Source organism: Psammomys obesus, unplaced genomic scaffold (genome assembly GCF_907164565.1).
Source record: "Psammomys obesus unplaced genomic scaffold, mPsaObe1.curated_primary_1811, whole genome shotgun sequence".
NCBI lineage: Eukaryota > Metazoa > Chordata > Mammalia > Rodentia > Muridae > Psammomys > Psammomys obesus.
Genome location: NW_026593317.1, coordinates 5,833 through 29,719, shown reverse-complemented (window position 1 = coordinate 29,719; position 23,887 = coordinate 5,833). Strand labels below are relative to the sequence as shown.

Below are 23,887 nucleotides of genomic sequence, written 5' to 3'. Positions count from 1 at the left end.
GGATGGGGGTCCGAGCCACCTTCCAGACAAGCAGCCTGGACCATTCTAGATACATAAAAAGTAGAACGTTCTAGGGAAGGTGTTAGAGCAAGTGGCTCAGATGAGCATCAGGGGCTGTCGGGGCGTCCCGCAAATGTCCCTCCACCTGTGAGTTCCTACAGCGAAAAGGCTCATAGACGCCAGGGAGTGACTTTGGGATCAGTGCTTAAAGTCAGGTGACTCTGGCAGAACTCTAGCCTCTACTGTTTGAAACAGTCGTGCATTTTCCAGCAAGCCTCTCTCCTGGTACTGTCTTCTGAAGACAACATTTTGGCTGAAGCAAGACTCCCATCCTGGGGCATCCATGGCCCATGACAGATCCGTGTGGCCCTCAAAAGGCTTAAATCTCACCTCCGGGACAGGGCAGCCCTGAGAGGCCACGGAGCCCCAAAGTCTCTTGGGATTGTTTATATTTGTTGGAACTGCACGGAGGAGCCCCTCCAAGTCCTGTGACCCCCTACAGAGGTGTTGGAATGGACAGCGTCCCTCAGACAATTTTTCATACAGAGCTCTCCACGGAGAGTGTGCTGGCAAGGGAGCCCAAACCTGCAGCAAGCGCTGTCTCGCTCATTTGATGTAATCACACAAATTAAGTCCAACAATTACCTCGAATCAATCCTCCTTCTCTATTCTCCTAGCAGCTGGCTGGGAGAGAAGGGTGGTACAAAACAAAACCAAAAAGCAACCGACAGATGTTAAAGTTGAGGGTGACTGTTTTATGAATGGATAATTAAACCCTTTACGACGACAATATCTACAATGATGAAAAATGTTGCTTGCCCAAGATTGCGACCTCTGGGTTGTGACAATAATTCCTGACAGTTGCATACAACTTACAAGGACTGTGCTGAACACAGCCGCCAATGGTGGGTGGGGATGGCAGGTCTCCAGCGTCAGTCTGGGCCCAGTTTCCCGCTTGGGGGAGCAAGGCTGTATTTCCTGAGGGAATGAGCATGCTAGAGAACATGATCCGCTCTGACTCGCTGATGGCCGGCCTGAGCTGCACAGTGGTTGGGAGCAGCATTGGCCTGGGAGCTGCACTGTAGAGCCAAGCCGCTCCAGAGAGGCGGGGCAAGTGGCAAGCGAAGCGTTTGCTCCAGAAACTTCACCTTCCACACAGCCACAGGGGCTGGCCCCAGGCTCTGCAAGTGTCTTCCCCTCTTAGGCTGGAGTTCTAAGAGCACAAGGCCTGAGCGTGAGAAAGGAGGACGTGTGTAAAGTGGAGCAGTCAAGACAGAGTCACATCCGCGGTGGTGTGCGCGCGCCCCCCCCCCCCCCCCCCGAAAGACGGGCAAGCTAGATCCGATGTTCCCTGTCAGTTGGGTGGTGTGGCCATCCAGTAGAATTCTGGGACTGTTGCCACGAGGTTAAACCCAGCACTTTCCTTAGGGTGCAAATGGAGGAGCCAAGCAAAATAACTGGCTGAGCTCTTTCGGTATCCTACTCGGGAAACCATTCAGCTCACAGCTGTCACCTACAGGGTGGGTGGCTGGGGGAGTGGTTCTGACAGGATGAGGCTCCCTTCACTATCCAGATCACTACCTACACCGCGTGCACTCTTGACTAGACACACCAAGGAGTAGGAATTCTGCGTCAACCAAGCCGAGGTGACAGAACCCCCAAGGCCACCTCTTGTCAATTTGGCACCCATATTCAATTATAAAATACACCACACATACGCACACACATTCACACAGCTAAGATTCTCCCTAACACATCTGTCCACATTATACAACTGCTCCACTCACAGTCGAAAGCACGCTGATCCTTCCCCCAGAAGAGCATAAAGTCCCAAGGCTTTGCCTCTAGATCCTTCCCTCTCTCCTTCACACTCCACCCTTTTTAGGTCTTTTAGCTTCAATACTGAGACAGGAAGTTAACAGCTATGATGACATCTCCCGCTGTGTGGGAGAGAGATGAGAGACGGAGGAAAACACAGGCTTTTCATACCCGTATGTGTCTCCACACCGACAGCTTCCTAATCATCAGTCCTCATTTCCAAGACCGGTTGCATAGCCACGACTGGTTTTTGGTTTTGCTTTTAGACTTCTTTACCCGTTTTGTTTTGTGTGTGTTAGTGCTTTGCCTGCATGTATGTCTGTGAGCCATGTGTGCTCGGTGCCGGAAGAGGTCAAAAAAGAGCATTGGATCCTCTGAAACTGGAGTTACAGAAAAGCTGTGAGCCACCATATGGGTACTGAGAACCAAACCCAGATTCTGCAAGAGGAGCCAAGAGCTTTTAACCACTGCGATATCTCTCCAGCCTTGACTGGATTTGATAGCTATATTCTTCTGGTATCCATTTTACATCCTTTCAGCTTGAGTGACATTCCTGTTAGCCCTGGCTCCCTCTTTGCTCTTGGGAGTAGCTCCAGCATTTACTCATGAAGAGCTTGTTTGTTTCTTTTAGGAAACGATAAGGATGAGACCTGGGGTCTCATGTAGACTGCCACCGGAACTGTATTCCCAACCCTGCTCTTGTTCTTAATTGAGAAGATGAAGTGTGGCTGGTTTTCATCACAGGAAGTGGGAGTAACAAACAACCTCTAGACATCTCTGCATCTACATGGTCGCAACTCAGATCCTCCAGCTCAGGATGGCCCGGGATCACCTGTCCCAGCTAACAAAGAAGCCTACTGGGTTGTTGATCCAGCTGTCAGATGACAGTCTGAGTCAGTGGTTATCACCCTGTGAAGGCAACACCAGCACTCAGAGGCCACATGGAAACTCATGTCCATGGAAGCATTGTAGGGAGGGAAGGCAATGGCAGAGCAATTCGTAGCTCTACCAATCAGCACAGGGCCCCCTTGTCAGACCAGTAGACTCAACAGCCTCCAGCACTGGACTGATCCACTAGAGTTCTCCCCATGGGGACTCAGCGTGGGTCTCTGCTATTGACGTGTTGGCCGCTGATTCATGGCCCTCCGTGAAGGCATAAATGTTGACCTGTCTGTGTCACCCACTATTTCCAAAGGGTTACTTTGTTCATGAGACTGTGTGACAAAGACAAGAGAAAGAGGTCCCGGGAGCCACACCATCAGCCTGTCCATCTGGTTGACTGCGTCTTCATCTACTGAGCTCACCCTTTGTTGATTGTGAGTGACAGTTGTGAGACACATACATCAGTATGCTGTGCATTTTGGAGGTGTCAGTCCACCTATTTGTCCTTCTGATGCTATCACTGGGTTTTTTTTATTGTAATCTTAATAGTTTCCTGGTTACTATCCTAGTTGTTGGCCATAGCCATTGAGGCAGTAGTGGCTTACAGTCATGGCCATCCCTCCCTCTAGATGAAATGAATAATCCACTCCTTGCTCCTGTTAGGCCCCTTACCATGGCCTCGAAGTCCATCCCTGCTGCTCATTCTTGGGTGGAACCTTTATATTATGAAGAACTGTCTGAAAAGGAGGTTGAAAATTGTTCTTTCTTGGTGAGTTGATTGCAGGGAACCTCCCCATGAAGCCACGATTACAGGCAGATGGAGAGAAAGTGGCGCATTAAGGAACTGGGGCTCTATCTGGGTCACCTCCTTCTCAAACAATTCACTCCTGCCAGACCTGTTAGGGCTGAGATTTCGTACACAGCTTCATGTGGGGATGGATTGCTGCCAAGCATGCCCGGATGGAAGGTCAGACACATGGCCCAAGCTACCCCAGTCCATGAAGTGAGTATCTCAGGTCACATGGTAGCTTGGGTGCTGCGGTCAGGAGTGTAAGCTTCATGGAAGCACAATACCCAAACAAAAGTGATGATCTTCTCCAGAAGAGCCAGTGGTCTGCTGGGTGAACTTCCCAGTATCTTCCTGAGGTTGTTCATGCCAGCCTAAGCCCCCTGAAATCTGCTGGGTCAAAGCAGCTGGGCAGTGCACTCCTGCTGCAGAGAACTCCCTGGTTCCAGGGCCCACTCAGAACTAAATTTTCAAGCAGATCACAGTGGATGGGTTTAAGTGGCACTGATAAGCAGGAGGAGGAGGAAGCTCTAACTTTAGCCCTTCCTTCCATCCTTCCTTCCTTCTTCCACTCCTCCTCTTCTTCCTTTCTTTCCCTTTCATTTCTTCCTCACTGCCTACCCTAACTCTCTCTCACTTTCTCTCTCTCTACCACTTTCTCTCTCCAGCTCTGGAATTGAACCTATGTTATCCATACATACCAATAAACATTCAGTAATACAGATTTCCAGATGTTTTAATTTTCTTCTTTATTTGGAGATGAAGTCTCTCTAAGTTTCTTAAGGTGGTCTTGAACTTGCTCCATCACCTAGGCAAGCCCAGGACTTGGCAACACTCTTGATTTCAGCTTCCTGGGTAGCTGGTAGGACAGGCCTATGACACTAGCATGTATTCCCTCCATATGAGGTCCTACACGGGGCTCTTTGTCTTTTGCCTTGGAGAGAATATTCCAACATGTTTCCAAACTCCCAGGACAGCTCAGGTTTTCACTGAGGCAGAAAGGAGAATTTATTTCCTACTCTCTGGCCTGCAAGTCTCAGCAACGTGTCCTGCTCCCAGATGCAGCCAGCTAAGGAACTGCAATGTGACAAAGCAGCAGGATGCACTGTGTAAGTGAGCGACAATCAAAGACCTGGGGAGCAGATTACAGCACGGTGCTGGGAGAAAAGACACAGCCCCCTCACTGCACCCCGAAGTCCAGCAGGGATGATGGGCCTCCGGCTTTGCCAATACAGTTGGGAAGTGAACTCACTCTGATGGCCTCTACTAACAGACAAAAAGGAAAAAGCTCTCACCACAGCAAGGCTGTATGCTGGGGGATTTCAGTGTGGATGAGTTCTGACAATGGACTCACATCAGGAACAGCAGCCGCACACTTGGTTTTTTTAAATAATTCATTGTTATTCCCCAAGATCTATCTGTTTTCTTCTCGGGCCAAATAGGTGATTGGACAAAAGTAGACTAGCCTAGTAATCACAACTGTTATACCTTCCAAGCCCTTGGTGCTAGGCATTTTATGTTTCTATCGAAATCCCCCTGGGGCCAGGTAACTTTTCAAGAAAAGAGGGGCTGGCTAGAGAGCTTAGTTGGCAAAGGGCTTGTTGTATAAACACAAAGAAAGACCTGACTTCAACCCCTAGGACACAAAAAGCCATGCATGGTAGTGCATGTAAGCAGGGCTAGGGATGTAGAAACAGGCCGGTCTCTTAAGGTGCATGGGCCAGCCAGTCCATCCCCTCTAACCAACACCATGTCTGAGCAAGAGATCCTCTCAAAATACAAATTAGGCAGCTCTTCAAGCACATATACATGCGTGAACCTGCACGCGCGCACCCCCACACACACAGGCCGGAGGGCTGTTTAACTCACAGTTTTAGGTGGAGCTCCTGGGGTCCCATCTGTTCAGCTGTGATCACTTTACAAAATGGTGGGAGGCGCCACAGCACCAAGAGAGGGAACTATTCGAGTCATCACCAGCTCTGCAATGCCACATTAAGAACAAAGCTGCCAACACAGGACTGTTAGGGAGGACAAACCTCATCCATCCCGTTTGTAAAAGGCACAAATCTCCAGCAGCACATTCTTGCTTCTGCTATACAATCCTCATGGACACAGACAACTTCTGCGGGAATCTCACCCCATGAGGCCTGTGTTCTGCAGATACTGAACTCAAAATTCTGATGGTGAAGTTCTGGGTTGAGAAGATAAGCCCAGGTGCAGTCGGGGAACCACTGGGACCTTTAGGAGACAATCTCATTGATAACTGAAGCTTGGCAAAGTGACGTCTTGACTGCACTGGGCAGTTGCTAGGGGAAGGGGCATGAGAGGAGCAATGGGTTGCTCCACAAGGGGTTATTCAGGGGGCAGAGCATACATACCATGAGTTGACCAAGATGGAACTTCACTGAACTCTGTTTATCAATGACCTGTTGGGAGGGAAACAGCCTGAAAACTGTTTCTTAACGTAGCAATGAAAAACTAAGAAAATCAGGAGGCAAAACCAAACCTCCGTAATGGATAATCAAGGACACATGGGTACATCGGTGGGAGCCACGTGCTACCATATTGCCTAACCAGGTGGGTGCTTCCATCTTTGAGTCCCAGTTTCATCATCTATAACACTGGAAGCCATAGGTTGCTAACCGAATAACATTACACTTTACGTGAGGGTGTGGCATTCTCTCTCTCTTTCTGGTTTTTCAAGACAGGGTTTCTCTGTGTAGCCTTAGCTGTCCTGGAACTCACTCTGTAAACCAGACTAGCCTTGAGCTCTGCCTGCCTCTGCCTCCTTAAGTGCTGGCATTAAAGGCTTCAGGTGTGCCATTTTAAAAAGTGCTGGCCTGACCCATGGCCTCACTCCGGGGTCTTCCACATGTTATAAACATTGGAGACAGGATCTTTTCTGCTGACCCATGCCTTTTGGACTATTCACCAACCCAGTAGGTACCACCTGTCCAGCCTTGACAATGAAGAATATCACCAAACATTGCTAATCATCTTCTTGGTTAAGAGGCGTTAACTAGCCATCAGCCTCTCCATATTTATGATTAAGCACATGGGCCTGAGGGACTGATATTTCTTTAAAACTTCATGCTTCAGTCTTGCATTCCGCCTGATGCAGAAAAACACCTGCTAGACCCGAACCATGATATTCTGGATATTTTGTTTTCTTTCTTTCTTTCTTTCTTTCTTTCTTTCTTTCTTTCTTTCTTTCTTTCTTTCTTTCTTTCTTTTTCTTTTTTGAGACAGGATTTTACTATGTTGCCCAGCCTGACCTGGAACTCAGTATGTAGACCCAGCTGGTCTCAGACTCATAGATATCGGCCTCCTGTTTCCCCAGGCTTAAAGGGCTACACCACCACATCTGTCTACACACTTTTCCTCCTGACCTTTTTGTTTTATTTGAAAGTTATTTTTCTTCATACTTGTCCTCATCGTCTTCTCAGCTAAAATTCAGAGTGATATTATTAAGTGGTCTTAATATAAATCAATAGAATTAAATGCGTAAATTAATCCAGGGGTTAATTAGAAACTTTCTACAGGAGTAGAAATTTAAATTTTAGATTAAAAATTAAAATACTCAAATCTTTGAGGGTTTTGTTGTTGTTGTTGTTGCTGGTGGGTTTTTTGTTTTGTTTTGTTTTTCAAGACAGAGTTTTTCTGTGTAGCCCTGCCTGTGCTGGAACTTACTCTGTAGATCAGACTGGCCTTGAACTCACAGAGATCAGCTTTCCTTTGCCTCCCAAGGGCTGGGAGGCCTGGTGTCATTGGTTTTATCAAAGGATATATTTCCCAATATACTGACTTCTTGAGCCAGTCCTAGGTTGATGTTGTTTTATTGTTGTGGTTGTTGTTTTTATTGGTGGTGGTTTGTCTGTTAATTTTTAGCTTTGTTGTTGCTTTGCTTTTTGTTTGTTTTCTTTTTATATGATTATTGTTATTTTTTAATTTAGGAAGAGGAAGCATGTGGAGATCAGAAGATAACTTGTATGTGTTGGTTCTGTCCCATGGCCATTCCCAGGTGGGTCCTGGGCATCAAATTTGGGTCATCAGACCTGGTGACAAGTGCCTTTATCTGCTGAGCGGTCTTGTCAGCCCTTGTTTTTGTTGCTGTTGTTCTGAGACAGGGTCTCATGTAACCCAGGCAGGCCTCAACTCACTGAACTTGAACTCTTGATTCTCCTTCCCAGTGCTGGGATTACAGGTGCACATCACACCCAGTTTATACAGGCTTGGGGTGACCCCCAGGACTTGGTTCATGCTGGGAAAGCTTTCCACCACGTAAGCCTGCCCAGCCCTCTCCTGGCTTGTTTCTTCCAGCTGTCTTTGAAGGTTTGGGGCTTGGGGAAGACTGCTATTAAATAGGCACAAGTCCTGCTTTCTTTTCCTTTCGGATATATTGGTTTTACTGTATGTGCATGGATGTTTTGCCTGCATGTGTGTCTGGGAACCACATAGATTCTGGATTGCATTTTCTTGTCTTGTCGTGACAGCTAGAGCTACTGGAACAGCGGTACACTGAGGACCTTACTGTGTTCTTTCACACAAGAGGAGGCAGCATGAAGTGACCCAAACCACAGAGTCACATCCAAATCCGGATCCATCATCCACTGTGGAGCCCTAGCTTTACATCCCACAGGTCATACTGATCAGTGAGATGACGAATATTAATTTCAGAGAATCTGTTTATGACATTAAGGGGCTGTGTACTTTCTACTTGTTTCTAGCTCATTGAGACCTTTTTTTTTCTCCTTTTCACAAATTCCTGGGTTACTGTTTAGTTACCTTGTATGTTTTCATTTTTGCCAAGTGCATGGTGAAGCAAAATGCAGAGCCGAAACACCCTCTGTGAGCTGGGCAAGCGTCCTCCTCCACAGCTGACATGGGCCTGTGCTGATGTGGGTCTTTGCTGGTGTGACAGAAACTTTCCTCAGTGGTGTAAGACAGTGAACAAACCAAGCATAGCACCATGCTTTGGCTTTATAGGCATCCCAGGAATGGAGCGCAGCTCCTAATCCAAACGGTCCAGCAAGCAGCTCTGGGCTGGGGACCTGGACTGGCTCCTGACCACAAGGGATACTCCCACAATTCTCACCATTCTTTTGACTCCCTTTATGCAATGTCTATCCACCTGCCCAGGTGTGATGAGGCTCTACATAGCTAGAACAAGCACCTGGGATAATGAAATCATGAAGAGCAAGGTTTACTTTTGGCTTCCCATGTTTTAGAAGGTAGCTGGCTCTGACGCTTTGGGCTTGTGGTAGTACATCCTGGAGGAAGCTCTTTGCAAAGCAAAACCGCCTATTTCATAGGTAGAAAGCAAAACAGAGAATAAAAGAAAGAGGTGGAGGGCCAAAATCTCTCTCAAGGGTACAACCTCAATGACCCAAAGACCTGCCTCCCACTTGGCCTCACTTCTTAAAAGCTCCACCCCCTAGCCCAGGGGTCCAGCAGGGTCCAGCCTCTAGCCCAAAGGCCTCCAGAGCCTAACTAGCCATGGGAGATGTTCCCACTGTTGACTCTACCACTCAGGGTTCATCTCACATTCCTCCTAATCCAGAGCTCCCTCCTAGCCCCTGGGCATCCCAAACCCTAGGGCCTCTCAGGCCAATGAGGCTTCCATCTAACATTTGGATAGAATTGATTTTTCAGGAAATGCTTTTGATCGTGGATCTGCTTCTTCACCACCCATTCTCTAGACCAGTGCTCATCACCTAGACGTTTCTCATTCCTTCAAACTGTTGGGTGCTGGAATTCCTGGGTTAGGTAACCTCATTCACTGACTTTGTTGAAGAATTTGGTGGGTTAATATTTTAATAGAAAATTTATTCCCCATGTTGATGCTTTTATGTTTCCTAACTCCACATGGCCATGGTATCTCCCTGTAGCTTTTAGAACAGAGTCCATGTATAAGATCTTATGTCCCCTCCAGTCCCCCCCTGTGTACTCTGCTTCATTTGTGCTCGGAGGGAGATGGGCCATGGCAGAAACACAAGACAAGCTAGAAGAAGATGGTCCTTGGCCTCTAAGGTGCAGAGAATGAAGCCGAAAAAAAAAAGTAAGAGGAGTTAGGAGAGTGGACAGTGGGGTAGGTGATCCCCCAGAGATAGCAGGTTCTGGGCCTGGGCAGCTGGGCAGGAAGGGCAGTCATGGAAAAGCCTGGGGTGGTTATCAGAACAAGGATCACTTGCTGGGCCAGCAGGAACGAGGCTCCCAAGGCCACAGGTGTCAGGTGGAGCTCCAGAGTGGGGCATTTGGAGGGGCACACACACTGATTTGATGCATGGCTCCTGGTGTCCTGGGGTTAGAGGAGAAGCAGGCGCTGCCTGCTACCTGCTACACACTGCATCTGGTACTACATACAGAGACTGAGTTAGGAGTGTGAAAGGAGCCTACACACATAACATGGGCCAAGTTGCCCCCGCTGGGTAACCCTCCGCCTATGTTCTCTCTCACCTTAGCAACCACCCTCTAATAACCCTGGAGAGTCCACGGAGGGTTCCACCCAGTTCCGGGCCCAAACTTTGTATGTGGGAAGAGCTGGCTGCTCATGTGTGACTCTCTTGGGTCCATGGTCCATGTCTCGGTTCTTCTCATGTTCCAGATCCTCCCACACTTCCCATGGGCAGCCACACTTAGGGTGCTATATAAAGACAAGGTTCCCCATGCCCCGGTGGTGTTCTCTGGACCCCTGTGGTCAAGAAATCCTCAGGTTCTCTGCCCCACCCCCAATAACCTGTGGCACCAGGCCACACTGAAAGGGTTGGAGCTGGGCCAAAGCAGAGCCCCCAATACCCTTGGCCTATGGTTAGGGCCATCGCTGGGAGGTGCTGGTGTTACTGCCGAATAATAAATAAATAGTAAACACGAGTAAAGCCCTTGTTCCTTTATTTCTTCAATAAACAAGGTTGTTCTTTTTTTTTTGCATTGCGTCTGGACTTGCCTGCCAAAAATGGGGGAGGCTTGAAAGAGCGTCATGATGGACATTTCATTAACATTTTGGTTACAGAATTATCGCCACTGTTAATTTGGTACCGAATTAGTAAAAATGTCCCAGACAGCTGTCTTTCAGCTTCTCCACCCGCTGTATAAACTGCACTGCACCAGGCGCACACGAGGTGGGCATGGGCAGTCAGAGATCTGACTCTCTCAGCAGATAGCATTAGGCCGTAGATGGACGGGTTCTGAAGACCTTGATGAGGCTGTGATGCTGCTCCTCTTGTGTGGCGGGTGGATGTTGTTGAATTTTGGCAGGGTGGTCTCATCGACGCAGGTTTCTTGATCTTTTGTCACGTGGGCAGGTGAGACGGTGGGTGGCACTCGGAAGGAGGTGCTCAGCATCCTCCGGCTGGCTCCCACGGTGGTCTGTTCTTGTTTTTACCTGAACTGTGCTTGGCTTCCTGGGGACACTTCCTGGGGACGTCTGTGCCCTCCCCAGACTACGCCCCTCAGCCTGCACATCCCACAGCTCCAAGAAAGCTCATTGCCTTAAGCTCTGCAGGTGATTGGAAACGTTCCCTGAATGGATGAATGGTGGGTGATGAATTCTTTGGACAGGATGAGGAGTTGCTAGGAGAACAACCCTTTGCCATAGGGCACAAGGCTGCTCTCCACAACATGGAGACCAAAAAGAAAAAAAAAATGGAGTGGATTAAAAAGCTGTTTTTGTCCAATTGCAGAATTCCAAATTGGGGAAACTGAGGAACAGAACTGTTAGCAGACTTGGTCAAGGTCTCAGGCTGAGAGAGGCCAGGCGGGGTACCAGACACCCGCCTAGCACTTGCCAAGAATTTTTTTTTATCTTTTTTATATTTTTATTTCTTAAAACGAACTCAAAATGAGATGGGATGATGACCTGGTGGTGATGGTTGGCCTCAGGACGGGGGTGATTACAGGCAGGTCAGGGGACGTGGAGGGAGGGAGGGGGGGAGGGAGTCAGGGGAAGAGGAGGGGGGATAGGCAGCAGGGATGGTGGGAGGGGGATTCTGGGAGTTGGGATGCAACCCTCATCAGGAATGAGGGTGGGCAAAATGGGGAGGGACTTCAGGGTGGAGCTGGGAGGGGCTTGAGCTGAAGATGATGAATGACCAATGGCTGGGGAGAGATATTTTGAGTCAGGGCTTTGGGTGAAATGAACCTGGGGTAGAGGTTGGAGGGGCGACAGGGTCGAAAATGTGTGACAACGGTGGCGCATGTGAACAGTGGGTGATGACCATGAAGTAGTGAGTGTGTGCTGTGATAACGGTGACAATGACTTGTAAGCAAGTACTCAGAGCAAGGTAACACGGCTCACAGATAAGCTTAGAGCATAGGTTCCTACCCAAACAACCTATGAAGCAAAGTATTCCTAACTGGGACCCGAGGACTGTGCAGCAGCCAGACCCCAAACAAAAGCTGGGAAGCTACACAGGGCTCTTCCCCATTTCTTCCTACTTTCTTTTTTCTTTTGTTTTGCAAAAAAAGATAGAGGCTCTTTTATATTTTAAATAAAAAAATCGAAATCCTAAGTAAGAAGCTGGCTAGGTCTTTTGGGATCTGAGGGTCCTAACCTCAGCCACACGAAGGTACATCCATGGCTGTGGACAGGTGCTTGTCCCACTTCTGTCACAGGACTAGAAAACACCGCACAAGCGGCAGCTTCCACTAAAGCCTGTGAAGACCTCGGTGAGGGCTGTGTTGCTCACTCAGATTTTGCCAGGGGGCACTTGTGGTTCAAGGTACACTTAAGTCTGAAAGCACATCTCTAGTCTACAGGCTGAGGGGCAGGCATGGGGTGGAGTGTGGGGGCAGGAGTGGGGGAGGCATGGGGCCAGGGGAGGGCTGGGGCAGGGGGTGGGCTGCTCAAGAGGCAACTCCAAATGGCTCATTTTGACCTAACAGGGGCCATTTTTTCCCAAACTGGATGTGAGCCAGAAGGCTCCCCATTTTGAGAAAATGCTATTGGGATCGACCTTACTATCAAGTGTACAGCCAGGATAGGCCAAAACCTTTCGGATCCCAGGATGAGACCAAGTCTCCATCAGATCCTACTCTTGGAGTCAGGAAGTGTTTTGGTATACATCCCTCGTTCCTAATTCTGAATTTGGGAGCTAGAGAGGACCTTGGTGTTTGGGTGTTTGCAACCCCTCCCTCAAGAGAGGGGTGGGGAGGTGGCCCAGGGTTGGGAATTGGGGTCTCGCCAAGGGTCACACAGCGAGTGAGCGGCAGGGCTGGGGCGAAGGTCCCCGCCTCTCTGCCAGCAGCCAACCTGGGGGCTCTCTCTGCCTGACACACAGCCACTACACACTGCAAAGTCACAAATAATTGCAAAGATCTAAGGGTTGCATTGCGGTGTGAGACTGGATGTGAGTGTGAGTCGAAGTGGCGTGTGAGAATTAAAGAACGAAAGAGTTTAGCCCTTTTCACAGTGAGTGGTCAAGCACAGCAATCTTATGGTTTCACGAGGCCTGGGTGGCTGACACCCCCCTGGGGGAGGGGCCTCAGCACCAAGGCCTGGTTCTGTTGCCATGTTTTTTTTTGGTCTTTTTGATATTTTATATTTGATATCTGATAAGAGTTTAGAATAACATACTTATATTCTTAACTCATTTAGAGATGAAATTCTTATTATTATTCGTTATCATGCATTAATAGGGAGAAACGGGGTTCTTAAGATAGCATGGCAGCGTGGCACACAGCGACACAAGGACAATATATGGAAGCATAGCGTTCACTAGATTCCACACAGAAAGAGAGCAAACTGCATCACAAGAGAAGCACAGACCGCATTTAGTGAGCTCTGCGGAACCCCGAGAGTATAGAGGGGCCTGGGGGCATGCTGCTGCTTAGATCTCCTCGTCCCCAGCCTCCTTGTTGAAGGTGGTCATGTCGATCTTCTCGGGGAAGAGGATATTGACCGCCAGCTCCTCACCGCTGTTGTACTGCAGCAGTAGGTTCTTCTTCTTGCGGAGCATGTGGTTGTAGCGCAGGTTGGACACCCAGGCCTCACACTTGTTGAGGAAGACGATGGCCACGGTGCCCAGCACCACCAGGCTGGTGAGCACGCCCAGGATGGTGAAGCAGATGGCCTGGCCCTCGGTGAGGAGAGGGGTACTCTTGTTGAGCTCTTTCATGGACACCTTCAGGATGTGTTGCTCGGGCTGCTTAACTGGCAGCTCGTGCACCCCGGGGGTCAGGCGGTAGGTGAGCCCGTAGCCACTGGGCAGGTGGGTGACCTGCACAGGGCTGGCCCCCCGCTTCTTTGCGCACCTGTTACCCATGAATGGGGGCTTGCACAGACACTCGAAGCTCACCTGGGCGCTCTGGACGCAGGTGCCCCCATTCAGGCATGGGCTGCTGGCACAGGCATTCACCGGGCGGCTGCAGGTCTTGTCGATGAATCCAGTTGGGCAGCGGCAACGGAAGTCGCCCCCGATGTCGGTGCAGACGCCATCATTCTCGCAGGGGTTCGGGATGCAGCTGTTGGTCACGATCTCACAGAAGTTGCCGGAGAAACCAGGGGGGCACAGGCAGGAAGCATAGGAGGCCTCACCCTCATCATCCACGCAGGCGCCTCCATGCTGGCAGGGGGAACTGCAACACAAAGGGCATGGTAAAGGGCCCTCAGCGGCTGGGCTAGGCAGAGCGTTGGGGGGGGGGGGGCAGGGGCAAGGCCCCTTTCTCTGAACCTGACAAGGACAGGGCTTGAAACACAGCAGGAGAGGAAGCGACTGGGACCCCTTACTTGGATGCTCACCAAGAGAGAGGCAGGGGAGGGGTGGACACCTCACCCTGTCACAACCTGGAACAGAACCGACCGCCCATGCCCTCCCCCACCTCTTATTTTGTCTCTCAGGCCAGGGCACAGATTGTTAGTCACTGGATAGAAGGGGAAACTGAGGCTAGGAGAGGCAGCAATAGTAACAGCCCAAGTTTGGAGTAAATTTGGGCTCATCCTCAGGTGAGGAGGGTAAGGGGCATTGTTCTTGAGCTCTCCAGGAGAGGTCTGCTGTTGGTTGGGGCTCTAGTCTTCGTCCCCCACCCCACCCCAACCCCCCCTTCTTATTTTTATTTCTAGCGGAGTGGGCCCAGCCGGCTATTGTGAGGGAAACCCTTGGGGACGCTCTGTGAAAGGAATACGGGTTGGATCTATGCTGGCGGGAGTGGTGTCTGTGGCGAGCTGTTTAATAGTGGTCCATTCACCCAAGGGCAGCTTGCAAACTGAAGCTGTTTGCTCAAAGCAGAGCACCAGCGTTTAACGTAAGTGCTTTTAAATGAGCTAGCCCTTTGTCATCTGATAAATGCCAAAACTCCGAAGAAAGAAAAGCACCCCCCCCCCCCCCCCGCCCCACACACACAGGAATAAGCACTGCCGCTTTAGGCCAAGGGCTGCGGAGTGACTGGGGTCTGAAAACATCCTGAGGGCCCCCGGACTCTTTTGACAAACTAGTTCAAGTCTGTTAGAACAAAACGAGTTGAAAGGTCTTGCTCTGTGTTTTTCCCCTTGCCAGTAAACAGCAGTGTAGTTCAGTGGTCACTGCCTTCGATGTCCCTCCTGAGCACAGATCCTTAGATCCCTGTGTTCCTGAGTGTTCCAACCATCAGCAGATTCCTATATCTGGAGCAGAGGCTCCTCCCCTCTAGGGCTAGCTAATGTTAGTGCCCCCTCTACTCTCCTTGGACACCCCAGAAAATTCAATTGCAGTGCCCTAAACTGCCCCCTACAGTATGGTAAGTGGGCTTCACAGCCTGGCCTGCTGAACTCTGATCACTTATTATGTTGCCTTTAGAAAATTACACAGCTTGGCACTTCCGTCCCCATCTCAATCTGCTGTCATTCACCGGCATCAGGGCTTGAGGACATCAGGGGAATATGAAATCGCCTTTAGGACCATTTGAAAAAAAAAAAATTATGGAAATTGCACATTCCTCCATAAATCACCCCCACCCCCATCAAAGTGGATGGTGGGGGGGGGCTCAGATTGCCTGGAGCACTCATCAGGCCACAGGTCCTCCTGGGGTGGGGGGGTGGGAAGGTGGGGGGGCAGCTGGCAGGACTCACAGAGTGAGGTCAGAATATTTACCCATTGATCACGCAGGGCCCAGCCTTGTGCTGACAGTCCTTTCCAGAGAAACCAGGGAGGCAGGAGCATTCGTACTGGCCTTTCTCGAGGTCCACGCAGGTTCCATTGTTGGCGCAGGGGGCTGAGGTGCAAGCCCGAATGTCTGGGAAACAGAAAACAAAACAAAACAAAAAACCGGTGCTTAGCTTTCTCCCAGCTAAGTGGCTCAGCCTGTGGTTTCCAAGTAGGGTTTGTAGGAAGAGGGTGCAGGATTTCCCCAAAGTCCTGAAGTGCTGAGGGTCAGGAAGCTGAACTGTAAGGTCACTAGTGAGAAAGCCAAGGCTATGGGAGAGCGAGATAAGCAGCTGCACTCTTTCCCTGGCGCCCTTGCAATGCAGCAGCACAGACGCCTTTTCCCTTCATGAAACAGGGAGCCAGCTTCTTACGTTAAGGGGTCTCCAACCTTGGGGGCCACTCCAGCCTGACATTTAGGGGGAAAAACCCACTAGCTCTTCACACTTTCCCATCAAAGTCCCTTATAGGGGAAACAAGAAGTCTAATTTAGCCCCAGCGCTGCCTCCCCACCCCGTGGTCCTTCTGTTCTCAGGTCCTGAACTAAGGGGGTCCAAGGATAAAAAAGACTGCATCTTTTGAAGGCAGCAAAATTAGAACTATTGAACGCTCTCCTGTCCGTGTGGGTTTCCATGAGCACTGCTGCCTTTCCACTGTGTTTTAACACCCCCTGTCAGGCTGGCTTCATTATCCTGGCTCAGCAAGCTAGGGATGAGCTGAACAAAGGAGCCCGGGGCAAGGGTTCTCTGACTGTGGAGACCCCAGCTTTCCAGCAGGGCCAAGAAAGGACCCTTTGTGGCAGCTCCAACCTGCTGCCCCACAGAATTCAGCTCCTTCCTCAGCTCTGCCTCAGTTTCCCTCTATATCAAAGGAAAAGCTCTCTCTCTCTCTCTCTCTCTCTCTCTCTCTCTCTGCTGATCCTTGAGGGTTTTCTATAATTTGAGCTGTAGAAAGGCCAGGGCTGGCCAGAGAGCCTGCCAGTAAGGGCAGCCCCCAGGAAGACGTTCCTGTATTAGGGCCACACGTGGAGATTTCCCTCTCCTTTTTCAAAGAGCCTTGCACCCTGAGGGAAGGGAGACCAGTGTCTATCAACATGGAAACGCCTATGCACCATGTTGGTGGACTCTCTGCAGGAGCCCCGTGTGGTGCAAGGAAACATAAAGAGGATTTATCTTTCGGGGATAGCGCCAGCGTAACGTTAGTGTAAAGAGCCTCTGCAGCTGGCTCAGGCTTCTCTGCCCCTGCTCTTCTGCCACTCGGAATCTTGGAGTCAAGATAAAGATCTGTGGACCATCCCCAGACTATGCCTGCTCATTCCCCCTAAATACCAACTCTCCTGAGCCTCCAGCCCCAAAGACAGGGGTGAATCAGCTGCTGCAAGGAGAGGGCAGAGGGGTGGGGAGGGGGCGCCTCTCTGCTTGAATTGCAGCTGTGGCCATGCAGGCAGAAGGAGAGCTATTTCCCCCCTGGGACAACCCTCGACCCCCACCATTTCCATCCAGACAACCATTGTGAATCTAACGGCGAGGGGCTAGTCAGGCCGAGGGACCTGTAGGAAGAATTCTGTCTGTAATACGGTTTCTTTTGGGTTCAGCTGTCTGGAAGGGAGTGATCCAGATTAAAAGCCTGACCCTGCTCAGTGGTTTTTCTAGTACCCCCAAATTCAGAGCAGCAGTAGCTGCTGCTGCTGTTGTTGCTGCGGCTGCAAGGGGGCTGCAGAGCTGTAGCCAGAGCATGAGTCAGCTGCAGCAAAAACCTTCCCCCTCCCACCAAAGCACCATAGACTATTTGGGGTACTGAGGCTCCTTTGCTCTCTGATCCTCAGTTTCCCTATTTGTCACTGGCAATGCTGAGGAGACAGTTCCTGGGGTCCCCCCCACACCTGCACCTTAACCCTTTCTCAGCCTCTCCCCACCACCAAACTCCTGCAACACCTGGATGCCCCCACAGCCCTGTCTTCCCGCAACCCTGAGCCCACTACCACTGCTCAGCACCAGCTGCCCCTCCCCTATCTGGTCGTTGGCTCCCTTTTCTTGATGGTGGGCCCTGAGAATCACCCCCCCAGCACACGCAGAACTCCCCCATCTCCTAGCTCCAGCAACCTGTGCAAGTAGCCCCAGGCTGTGGTCCAGCCACCTTGAGCATGCTGTATTTTGTCTTGTGACTCGATTCAACAGGCAGTTTCCCAGTACCTCCCCCTAAACACCCCCCCCCAAATCTGGGAACCTACAGTGTTGAGGTGAACAAAATACAGTCTGTACATTTGAGGAGGCCTTTGAGGCCCAGCAGGAGATCACATACTACAGATAGCCTTAGGGGCTCTGGAATAAGGTGGGAGTGGGGGAGGGGAGGGCGGGCTAAGGTCAGTGCCCACCTATTTCGCAGAATTTTCCATCCCAGCCATCCTTGCAGATGCACTCCCATGGCTCCTTGCAGACTCCATTCATGCAGCCGGGGGCCTTCACGCACTGGTCACACAGGGCTCCCTCCCAGCCGGCCTGGCACCTGTGTGGACAAATAGGAGAGAGGGGGGACACGTGAAGAGGGCAGAGGTCCAAAGAGGGCTCAAGGTGACTTCTTCTGAACGGAGGACCCATGGTGGTCTTTGTAGCTCCCAGGTCAGTGGGTCCCTGGCAGCAAGCAGCAGTCACCTGAATGGAAAACTCAGAGAAGGTCCTCAGGGGCAGAAATGCGAGGGTCTTCCAGACCCCCACGGGAACCTCATTTGCTGCAGTGACTTGCAGTGGCCTCACCCTGCAAAGCATTCTTCTGATCCCCCTCTTCTCCTGCCCCCTCCTTCTCTTCTCCTCCCCCCCCCCCACCAGTTTTCTGCAGAAGCAAGAAGCTGTGACGCAGTTTTGTGGCAAAGCACCCCCCCCCTTCAGCCTGGCTCCAAGACTCCATAGGACTCCATGATGGGCCCCAAACTGACTACGCCATTACCTGCAAACATTGTCATCCATGCAGAATCCATATGTGGGGTCGCAGGGTGGGTCGCATTCAGCTCCTGAGAAAGAAAAAAAAAAAAAAAGGTACACAATTCACCCCATAAGGCCTGGAGGACACTACAAAGTCAGTTTTCTCTCAAATGGCCCACTGCCCCTCGGTGGGGGTAGGGGGGGTCCAAAGACCCTTTTAAGTCCTACTAGCCTGACACACAGTAGGCACTTCTTGTCTGTGGATGGATGTGACTCAACCTACCCAGGAAACCATTGTCCTGTGTATTCCTAGCCAAGGGACAAGCACAGCATAACCCTGATTCTCCAAGTGCAAGGCAGACACCTTTCTCCCCAAAGAAAATAGGAGCCCCCAGACCCCTAAAAGTAGGAATGGGAGACAACGAAGTGGTAGCCTTTGACCCCTGGGCATTCCGTCAAGCCCTCCCTTTTGCAAAGTGAGGTAAGGGGAGATTTTAAGGTCTCTGGGACAACTCAGACAAGCCCACCTGCCTGGTTCACAGGTAATGCAACTTCCCCCCTCAAGATTAACCCTAGTTGAGCCAGACAGACAAATCCTACCTCCCCCTCTCGCTCCCCTTTTCTCTTACCCCCGCACCGGGCACATAAAAAGAACTACGCAACAGCTCTGCAGGGCCTCTGAGATTCCGATGCTCTTAAGGGGATTCTTACACTTTAATAGATACCTACTGTATGCATTTATTCCACCAGCTCTCGGGCTTTCCAGACAGCCCCCCGCCCCCTCCCACAACCACTGGCGCAGTGGGGGCTGGGGTCGCTGCGGGAAGGGGGCAACTCTCTCGCTCCCTGAGACAGATGGCCGCTGCAGACACAAGTGTCGCAGCCCCTCACCTAGGGTAAAACGCACCACGCAGCAGGGTCTCCAGCTGTGCTCCTGTTGGAAACTGGGGACCACGCCTGCAAAGTCACCCCAGAGCCCCCAGACCTGTTTCTAAGCACATACGCCCCCAAAGTTGCACCTCAGAGCCTTTTTTTTTCTTAAATAGAATACCTCCCAGCCCGTTTTTTCATACCTCCTCAATCCGCGCAAGACACCCCTCCGAGAACGCCACTTCTGTCAGGCTAGAAGGGACTGGGACCCTCCGCCTCCCACAAACCCCAGGATCCCGGGAATGGGCTCGGCACGCAAGGGTGGCGCAGGGATGGAGAGGCGGGCACGGTGCGGGGCTTAGGGTTAGGCGGGACGGGCGGGACTTGGGGCGCACGGGACAGGGAGCGTGGGGTGGTCGGGCGGGGTGGTCAGCGGGGCATCGCAGGCTTCCCCAGAGGGGGCGCGAGCCAGGCCGCCAGGGGGGCTCACCATAGGTGCTGTGGCCGAAAGCCAGCAGGAGCAAGAGGACGCGCAGGAGGGCTCCGGTCGCGGTCATCTCGGGGCGGCCTGGGACGCGGTCCGGGGAGCGGAGACGGTGCAGAGGGGGCTCCGGGGGCTGCGCTGGGCTTCTGGTTGCGGACGGTGAAGGGGGCGAGGGCGTCCGGCGGGAAGAAAGCCAGGGTTGCACCGGGGCGCACGCTGCTAGTTGCGGGCCGCCGAGGAGCTGCCGCTGCGGCCCGCGCGCCGCCTTTTCGTACTGTCGGCCCCCCCCCCCCCCCGCGGCCCCCGCTCACGCCCACGCCTCGCGCGCACGGGGCAGGCGCCGGCCAGTCCCGGTGACCCACCCCCTGGCGGGGCCGCCCCCCAGCGCCGCGGCGCCCGGAAGCGGCTCGCTCACGCGGGCGCACTCTTGGCTAGACGGGTACCTGCGCACGATGGGCACGCGGTCCGCACACAGGACAGCACGCGGTGGAGGCGGAGGCGGCGGCGCTCGCACAGGCCCGCTTAGCTCAAGTCGCAGGAACCAAGCCGGGCGGGCGGGCGGGCGAAAGCCCTTGCACGCACTCAGAATACAAAACGCTCACAGACACAGTTAGACACTTAGGGCTGGGGTCCCGCGCACACATGGTGCGCGGGTCAAAAGCCCAGGAGGACCCAAACGCACACCACGAAGATGTGGAAGACGCACATGATCATAGAGGCACACACGAAAACGACCACAAAAAGCCGAAGCCCCCCGACGAGCCTTGCCATTGTGCAGTGTGGGAAGGTGCAGACGCACTTGCCCCAGGGACCCCCGACCCAAACACACCTTTCAACAGTGGCACTCCTTAGGGCCAGCCCCTGGGGCACAGGTCACAGACCAGGGCAGCAGGAACTCTTGTCTGATCTGCTCCAAGCAGCGGAAGCTCCAGCTCTGAGAGCCTGGGCGTCCTCTGCCTATGCCGCCCCTCCACGCAGCCCGCCTGTAAACACAGGAGACCACTGGTAAACACCGACGACAGCATGCGTCACCCCCTCCCCTCCCCTTCTCGCAGGTACCACCGCCACAGACCGGGCCCTATCTACCGTGCTGAGACATAAAAGCATGGATTCTTTCCAGTACATATAGCTGCACAGCTGACAGGAACGCCTATGCTCAGGCCCCCAAAATGTCTGAGGTTACCCCAAACCACACACAATCCGACCCATCTCTGACCACAGGGTTGACAGTCTCAGTATGGTCTAAGTCAAATGCAGACAGACAGACAGACACACACACACACACACACACACACTCCTGCTTAGTGGCTTTCAACCAGGGATGGTTTAGAGAATGAAAGTGGGGGGGGGGGAATAATGATTTTTGCAGAGTCCTTGGGGGTTCACAGGCAACCCCCTTTTCTGCCACCCCCCCCACCAAGAGCTTAGAGACTTCTACTCAGCTCTCCCATTCTGAGGCTCAAAAGGAGAAGGAGGTGGCTGGGAGGCCAGGGAGATGGCCCAGTGGGTAAAGATGCTCCCAGCCAGCCTTGTGTTTGATCATTGACTCCTGCGGTTGTCCTTTGACTCCCACAGGCACCTCCTTAAATTAAATGTGAATAGAGTCACTGTGCTAGTTCAGTGCGTAAATGGTAAGGGTTCTTGCCTACAAGCCAACACCTTGAGTTTGATCTCTATACCTACCTCACATATTGGGAGGAGTGATTGAGAGATGTTGTCTTGTCTGGCCTGTTCATGGCATGTACTCTCTGTCTCTCTCTCTGTCTCTCTCCCCCCTGTCCCCACAATAAATGTAAAAAATTAAAATAAAATGTAAAAACAAAAAAACCCCAAATAAATATTTAAAATTAAAAATACAATAAAATGTAAATTTTTTTTTTTTTTAATGTGGAGGTTGGATAGATGATTCGGCAGCGAAGGGCACTTACTGTTCTTCTAGAAGACCCAGGTTCAGTTCCCAGCACCTATGTGGCAGCTCACCATCGGCTGTAAACCTAATTTCAAGAGCACCGGGCACACGTGTGATGTACACACATACAGGCAGTCAAAATGCTTATACACATAAGAACATCTTTACATATAAACAAATAAATAAATAAACGGAAGTCTTTTAGGCTCTGAGAAAAGATTTTGGGATTTTTAGATGGATCACCTGGATCATACTCAATTCACATGTATTAATTGTCACCTAGCTCTCAGGGGCCTTGAGCTGTTGTCTCCCCAGCCATGGCTTCCTTTTCCCCCACAGTGAGGGAGAATGGCTAGGCAAGGGAATTTAACTCTTTGAATCTGGGGGGCATCTTCAGCCTGAGGTGGGGGGGCATCTGATCTTGCCCAAACAAGTTCAAAGACTTTTGGCCATCTTAGGGGATTGGAAGCCAGGCTGTAGGAAGCCCCTAGGGAAGAAAGGTAGGGATGGGCACATGGGGGGGGGGGGAGGGCTGAAAGAACACTGCCCAGTTTCTTTGGTGTGTGTGTTTTCTTGTGCTTTCTGCAGAAACCTCACATGAATAAGTGCTGGGGAAAATAGCTTCTGAGGCAGGCTAGAGGGAGTAGGTAAGGTACCCCTAAAGTGGTGTGGACCCTCTGACTTACTTGGGCTCTTCTTGCCTTCAGTTACTAAACTGAGGCCAGCAAAGCAAGCTTTTGTTGTTTAGGAGAGGTTGTTGTTTTGTTATTTAGGGAAGGTTGTTGTTTGGATTTTTCTCCCCCAAAAAGTCCCAGGTTAAACTTAGAGCAGCTGGCAGGTGCCACTGTCTCCTCCTTGGTGATCACTGAGGTCCCCTTGGCCCTCCTTCGTCTCTTTCTCCCTTCCAAATCCCCTGACCTCAGCCTCCAAAATTATCCCATGCAGTGCAGTGCAGCAGGCAGCCTGGAAGGGCTGAGCTCTCAACCAGAATTATGAAGATTGGTGGGTCTTGGGGCTGGGCCACTGGGATAAGGGATGGATCCCTGGGTTCCCGCTCAAGGCAGCAAAAAGAAAGCGGGGTACATGGAGCATGAGAAACTCCAAAAGTGGTCAAGCGAGCACCTCGCCTAGGCTCCATTTCCTTCTCCTAACCCCTTCAACACCCTGCTCTCCCAAGTTTGGAAAGGGAAGCAAGTCACGGGGCCAGCCTAGGTACCTAAATGTCACAGGCTTAAGCTAAAGGGCATTCCCTTGGCTGATGGGAGCCTGCTTTCTAATCCCAGATCTCATTCCCGTGCCTGCTGAGGGCTCTAGCCAGCCATCCTTCTCTGAGCCATGTTTCCATGTCTATTAGCAGAGATCACACACCTGTCACTGAAGAGACCTCAGAGTTTTATAGGCAGAAAACTCAGTGCCTAAAAGGTCCAGCCTCAGGGAGCTAGCGGGATCTCTGAGGGGAGCTGACAGTCTTCTTCTGGAGTCCCTGCAGGGTGGCTTGGGGTGGGGGAGTTTCCCCTTTTAAGGCACACAAGCCAAGGAGTTTTATGAGGGTTTGCTCTGGTCTCAATAAAGCATTTGTTAATGCTGCCGGCTGAAGATTTCTGTGTAATGAGCAGATGCCGAGAACGAACGAGTAGCACAGGAGCACTAGGGAGGGGAGGTTGGAGACTGTCACGGGCTCAGAGGCTGCACGGAAAGCATGAAAATGCCAATCCAATCCCTTGGGGAGAAGCCGGCACAGTCTGCCGTTTGCCATGCAGATCTTGGGGGCTGGGAATCACGCCCCCCTCCTCTATCTGAGCTTCCCTCCCCTGCCCCTCCTCTTCTCAGGCGGCTGCATTCAGACCCCTGGACTCACAGTAGTGAAGCCAGCAGCCCCCTACTACACTGCCCAACTGTCACCACAGCAGGGCGGGGGGGGGGGGCTATGCAGGTATCAGAAACTGGATCTGCTCTTTATGAGGGTCACGAGAAAATGTGGGCTGCCTTGGAACTAGGCTGCTTCTCTCTGGCCAAACCAAAGGCTCTGTAACTTCCAGGCAGGAAAGGAAAGCAAGGGGATTCTGTCTTGCAAAAGAGATGCCCTGGCTATCGGTCAAAGTTTTC

The 23,887-nt window shown here is 51.6% G+C and overlaps 1 protein-coding gene across 3 annotated transcripts; it reads right to left on the bottom strand.

Moving 5' to 3' along the window:
• Nucleotides 1-10,358: 10,358 nt before the first annotated feature.
• Nucleotides 10,359-20,145, bottom strand: Dlk1 (delta like non-canonical Notch ligand 1). 3 transcript variants are annotated; one of them, XM_055617180.1, is made up of 6 exons: nt 19,879-20,145; nt 18,544-18,607; nt 17,975-18,105; nt 15,550-15,691; nt 13,780-14,059; nt 10,359-13,560 (listed from the first exon to the last, which is right to left on the bottom strand). In XM_055617180.1, exons 1-6 carry the CDS (start codon nt 19,943-19,945, stop codon nt 13,312-13,314), a joined length of 933 nt encoding a protein of 310 aa, XP_055473155.1. In that variant the 5' UTR covers nt 19,946-20,145; the 3' UTR covers nt 10,359-13,311. The 3 variants fall into 3 exon arrangements, with proteins under 3 accessions (XP_055473155.1, XP_055473156.1, XP_055473153.1); XM_055617181.1 differs by having other exon boundaries at nt 10,359-13,554; XM_055617178.1 differs by having other exon boundaries at nt 10,359-14,059.
• Between the last annotated feature and the right edge of the window lie 3,742 nt (nt 20,146-23,887).

Coding starts and splice junctions, on each gene's coding strand:
- Dlk1 (XM_055617178.1), bottom strand. CDS start 19,945: ATGACCGCGACCGGAGCCCTCCTGCGCGTCCTCTTGCTCCTGCTGGCT. Junction 18,106..18,543: donor ATGGATGACAATGTTTGCAG/GTAATGGCGTAG, acceptor TTGTCCACACAG/GTGCCAGGCCGGCTGGGAGG. Junction 15,692..17,974: donor TGGAAAATTCTGCGAAATAG/GTGGGCACTGAC, acceptor TCTGTTTCCCAG/ACATTCGGGCTTGCACCTCA.